General features: G+C 42.6%; 1 protein-coding gene across 1 annotated transcript in view; it reads right to left on the reverse strand.

The window, feature by feature from the left end:
- Positions 1-1,114, reverse strand: part of Sat1 (spermidine/spermine N1-acetyltransferase 1) — a 3,334-nt gene extending 2,220 nt beyond the window's left edge. Inside the window, exons 1-3 of the mRNA XM_031376661.1 lie at positions 784-1,114; positions 484-535; positions 301-384 (exon numbers count right to left, since the gene is read on the reverse strand). Coding sequence (XP_031232521.1) covers positions 301-384; positions 484-535; positions 784-849 — 202 coding nt within the window. The 5' untranslated portion in view covers positions 850-1,114. The remainder of the gene's footprint in view (positions 1-300; positions 385-483; positions 536-783) is intronic.
- Positions 1,115-5,384: the final 4,270 nt, after the last annotated feature.

Raw genomic sequence — 5,384 nt, forward strand, 5'->3', positions numbered from 1 at the left:
GTTAGGGTCAAACAAAAACCATTTTATGAAACGGAATTACAACAAATGACATTATACCTAACTTTTCCGGGTTTCTACAGCACTCTGATACTAGCTCAAACAGCTCTCTCATAACCCGCCCTATTATAAAGTACACTACAAACATTTTTTTTTCTCAGTCATTTGCACTCTGGCTGGCTGTTATTTCCAGCCAGCTCCTCAGTAACCTCTGCCCGTGTAGTCACGGGTTCTGCACAGTAGGCTCTACGGTTTTGATACATTAGCTCTCTCTGGCTTCTGGACAGAGAGTACGGGAGTTACCTTCAGGGGTCCAGTGCTCTTTAGGCACTTCTGCAACCAGGCAGTGGTAGAAGGGGTGCTCTCCAAAACCATCCTCTAGGAGATCTGTAAGATGGGGGAGGCAGAAACAGTGTGAGTTGACCTTTGGAGGTGCCAGGAAACAGATACCTTCCCCTCCCCCCTCCCCTGCCACGCCTTTGTTACCTTTCTCAGTTAAAATTACTTGATCTTCCATGTATTCATATTTAGCCAGTTCCTGGGGACGATACATGTAAAAGAAAGGACAATGAAACTCTTGGCCAGCTCACAGGAGGGGAATTGGGGCAGGCGGGGTCAAGCAGTGACAGAGTCCTGCCTGGCGCCTAACTGCGGTGCCTGACCCGGGCTGGGGTTGGCAGGCTGAGAAGGGGGGATTTACCGGCCTGGCAGCGTCTCAGAACTGAAGATGAGGATTTCCCCGAGAAACGGAGCCTCCCCTACCCTCTGCCCCAGGGAAAGCCCTACCTTGATCAGTCGCAGGATGTCACTGCAGTCAGAGGCAGTGGCTGGACGGATCTTAAATTTAGCCATTTTCGTCTTTTGCTTTTCTTCCCTTTGCGCACCAGGCCCCTGTACTTGAACAGCAGGAGGAGGTGGTTCCTCATTCGTTTCCCCGGAGCGTCCTCTTCTCAGTCAGGCTGGCACCATGACCCGGCGAACCTCAGTATAAGACAGAAAACTGGCAAACTTACTTTGGGGAAACTGCGCAGTTAAGAAGTGGCAAGACGGTGCCTTTTAAGTCCGCAGAAGCTCCTCCCCGGACCCGGAGATGGCCAGTAAGGATGAAAGCCTGCGGGATCACCGCCCTCCGTTCCAGACACTGCCCTCTTCCGGGCTCTCTCGTGACACCTATGGCGCAAACCCGGAGGGCGGGGTAGGGCGAGGTGCAGTGCTGCCTTCTCTAGCCTTGCGTCCTCTAGCGGCGCCTTGCGGACCCTTCCTGGAAGCATTGTCCCCCTAGTAACCTTCACAAATAGAAAATGTGGATTCACTCTGTGACCCGGACAATGAGAAAAAGCAAACTCAGGAAACCCAGGTTTAGAGAATGACAGAAAGATAAGAGCAGCCATTCCCAAAGTGTCGTCTGAAGGCATAATTTTCCTTTCCTCTCTAGTAATTTTCCACAGGCAGTTCATTGAGATATGGTGATGTCATCGTTTTCATGACTAAAGAAAGGTGTGGGTTTGAATCTTGTTTTTATTTTGAGACAGGGTCTCTCTATGTAGTCTTGGCTATCCGGGAGCTCACTATGCTACAACAGGCTGTCCTAGAATTCACAAATCATATAGATCTGCCTGCCTCAGTCTGCCCAGTGTTAGGATTAAACATGTTCACCACAGCCTGCTCTTTTTGTATCTTCTAAGGTCAGTTCTTAGAATTCCTCGATTGCTTTCCTTCTAGCTCAGTGGTTCTCAACCTGTGGGTCACAACCCCTTTGTGGTCTCGTATCAGATATTTACATTACGATTCATAACAATATAACAGCAACAAAATTACAGTTATAAAGTAGAAACAAAATAATTTTATGGCTGCCGGTAATCTACAACATGAGAAAGTGTATTAAATGGTTGCACTATAAGGAAGGTTGAGAACCAGTGTTGCAGTGGCTAAATTTAAATTTTCTTCCTTCCTTCCTTCCTTCCTTCCTTCCTTCCTTCCTTCCTTCCTTCCTTCCATTTATGTATTTATTTTTCGAGACAGGGTTTCTCTTAGTAGCCTCATCTGTCTTGGAACTCTGTATGCCAGGCTGGTCTAGAACTCAGAGATCCTCCTGCTTCTGTCCTTACCACCTGGCAATGTTTTCTTTCTTACTTCTCCCCACTTTCCTTCTTAAACATCAGTTCTTCCCTGTGGACTTTCCTTCTGAGGGAGAGAAATACTTGATAATTCGCTTTAATGATGTATGTCATTTTACATTATTGAAGAGTTTATTTTACTGCTTGTAGATTTTAAGGTCTGGAAGTTGTCTTTCTGCACACTGATATCTGACCATTTTCCGGCTTCCTTTGCTGTTGAAAGCTGTTTTAGTACTTACTTGCTCCATTCCATGTACTTCTTTTGTTTCCTTTAACTTTTTGTTTCCAAAGAATTCTAAACTTACTGAACATGTCACAATATCATTACTCCGGTGATTACAGGGATGTGTGGCTCAGTGTTATGTTTTCTATCATTTTTAAAAGTAAGAAAACTTGAATACACTAAATTTTAGATGCCCAGAGACCAAAATGTTTGGGAACAGTTGGGTTTGCCTATCCCTGGACATACCCATTGGAACAAGTAAGCATTCATGTCTCTGGGGAATGACCTTTCTTTTACTATGGACTTTCCTGGACAGATCCTGTTGAGTACCCTGCTTCCATTGCCTTGCCTGGATTCCATAATCAGTCAGAAGTGTTATTATTTTCTTTGTAATGAGACAAAGCATCAGATGGTCTTCAACATCTGGTCTGTACAGTGGACTAGTACCACATGGCCACTCCTAATATTTGGTAAGTGGCTGCCTTTATTAAGGAGTAATATCCTGTATGTAGAAATGAAAGCAGAACAGCATTTTCTGTTACCCCTCCCACTCTCCCATGACTCAATGCATTAGTGAGTCACTATGAGAGCTTATGCAATGATTTTTTACAAAGAGATTTAAAAATAGCACCCATTCTACATGAGTTACTGCCAGTGGTGTCTTTCCTGACATGGATGACCAGGCCCTTGCCTCCTTTGCTTCTGTTTAGAATGCTAGAGCACTTACAGAAGTTTGTCACATATATACTGATAACAATCCATTCAACTTCTGTCACTCAACGCCAAGAATAACTTCCCAAAGAAGAAAAACTAGAGCCATTTTCTATTTAGGTTTCTTAGTGTTTTAGAATCGTGACTGATTTAGCTTAGCATTTGGCAAACTTTTATTTGGTAATGAGTCAACATTTCAACTTGTTGAATCTTATCTGAAGTTCTTGGGGATTATAAAAGGTCCCCAAGTGTTACAACCAGCCCTAAAGGTGTACAGTTTGCTTTTAGAGATGTGTTTGTAGTTTATTATAACGGATTTGACTCTTTATGAGAAAGGGAATTCCTATCACTGAGATGGACAGATGAGGAGAGTGAAAGGAAGAAAAGTACCCAAAGCAGTGGGTTTGCTTGTTCTTTGCCTTGTTTCAAGGTTCCACAAAGTTTAGTATCCCAAAGATTTTTATGATATTTCATGTAGACCATGCTACCAGAAGTCGGTTATTTGAAAATAGGTTATTCTATGCTATCCCTTTTGTATTGTTTATTGGTTGTCTCATAGAAAGTCACCACACACTCAGTTGTTTAAAATAACACATATTTATTATTGCAGTCCAGGCATGGCTTCACCGAATCCTTTGTTAATTGTGTCAGGCATTCCTACATAGAACAGCTCCACATTCACTCAAATTACTGACCTTGACATCATTACTCTCTCTCTGTCTCTCTTTCTCTCTGTCTGTCTCTGTCTGTCTGTCTCTGCCTCTGTGTCTCTCTGTGTCTCTGTCTCTGTCTCTGCCTCTCTCTCTGTCTCTGTCTCTCTCTCTCTCTGTTTTTTTTTGTTTGTTTGTTTGTTTGTTTGAGATGGGGTTTCTCTGTGTAGGCCTAGCTGCCCTGTAATTCACTCTGCACACCAGACTGGCCTCCAACTCACACAGATCCTCCTGCCTCTGCCTCTTCCTCTGCCTCGAAAATGCTCTGATTAAAGGCATGCACCACCACTGCCCTGCATCATTTCTGTGTTAAACAGATTTATTTTATAGATGTATACCTGTATGTATGCATGTGCATATGTGTACATACGTGTGTGTGGGGGTGTGTGTATGTGTATACGTGAATGTGAGTGCAGGTGCTGGAGAAAGTGAAAAGAGGTCATCAGATAACCTAGAGCAGTGTTTCTCAATCTGTGGGTCCTGACCCCCTTGGAGTAACATATCTGATATTCTCAGTTATGAAGAAGTGAAATAATTTTATGGTTTGGGGGTCACCACAATATTAGGAACTTTATTAAAGGGTAAAAGCATTAGGAAGTTTGAGAACCATTGCCCCAGAGTTAAGAGTTACAGGTCGTTGAGACCTGCCTGCCTAATAAGGGTTCTGGTGACAGAACTCAGGTGTTGTTGTTGTTGTTGTTGGTTTTTTTTTGCAAGAGCAACAAGTACAAGTTCTGCATCATCTCTCTGTGCCTGGCAGTATTCATTTCTTGATTGCAGGCCTTGACTTCTTGCTTGCCATCAGGTGGAGGTTTTTACAGGTTGCCTTAGAGATTCTGCAGAGTGACTGTATTTTTTATCATATGGTCTTACCTAACATGACCATTTATAAGCCAGAAAAGTCTCTTGAGTAGCTACCAAGACAGTTTTTAAAAATCTGAGTAAAAGCACCTTACATAAAATCTGTTATCTTAATCATTTTTAGTTTAAGTTTGTTTTGAGACAAGGTCTTTCTGTGACATCAAACTCACAGTTCTCTTGCCTCATAGTTCTCTGTGCAAGAACTAAAGTTGTTAAACACAATGGTGGCCAGCCTTCCCTCAGCTATTTTAAATGTCTAGTGTAGTAACAAATGAAATACTCCAGGACTTGCTCCTTTTGCACATCTTTCAAAACTAAAACTATGTATCCAGGAATAATGGCTCCCCCTCTTCCCTTTCTACCATCTGCTTCTCATAGTCATTTTCTACATTTCATTTCCAAGAGTTTGAGTTGCTTTCAGCAGATTGTGTAAGTAAAATCAAACAGAATTGTTTGTTTGTTTACTTAGCCACTGGCTTACTTTACTTAAAATAATGTCCCCAAGGTTCATCCCTGTTTCAGCACAGGACGGGATTACCTTTCTTTAAAACAGAGTAATGTGATCCTTGGTACCTATGTAAAAGAAAAACTTCACAGAGGCATGACGCTGTAATCTCAGTTTTGGTAGACAGGATAATAGCAAGTGCTTGCTGGCCAGTTAGTCTAACCCAATCAGTGCGCTCCAGATGCAGTGAGAGACACTGACTGAAAAATAAGTGAAGTGTGAGAAAGACATGTGACACCAACTTTTTTTTAATTAGATAT

Source organism: Mastomys coucha, chromosome X (assembly GCF_008632895.1).
Source record: "Mastomys coucha isolate ucsf_1 chromosome X, UCSF_Mcou_1, whole genome shotgun sequence".
Lineage (NCBI taxonomy): Eukaryota > Metazoa > Chordata > Mammalia > Rodentia > Muridae > Mastomys > Mastomys coucha.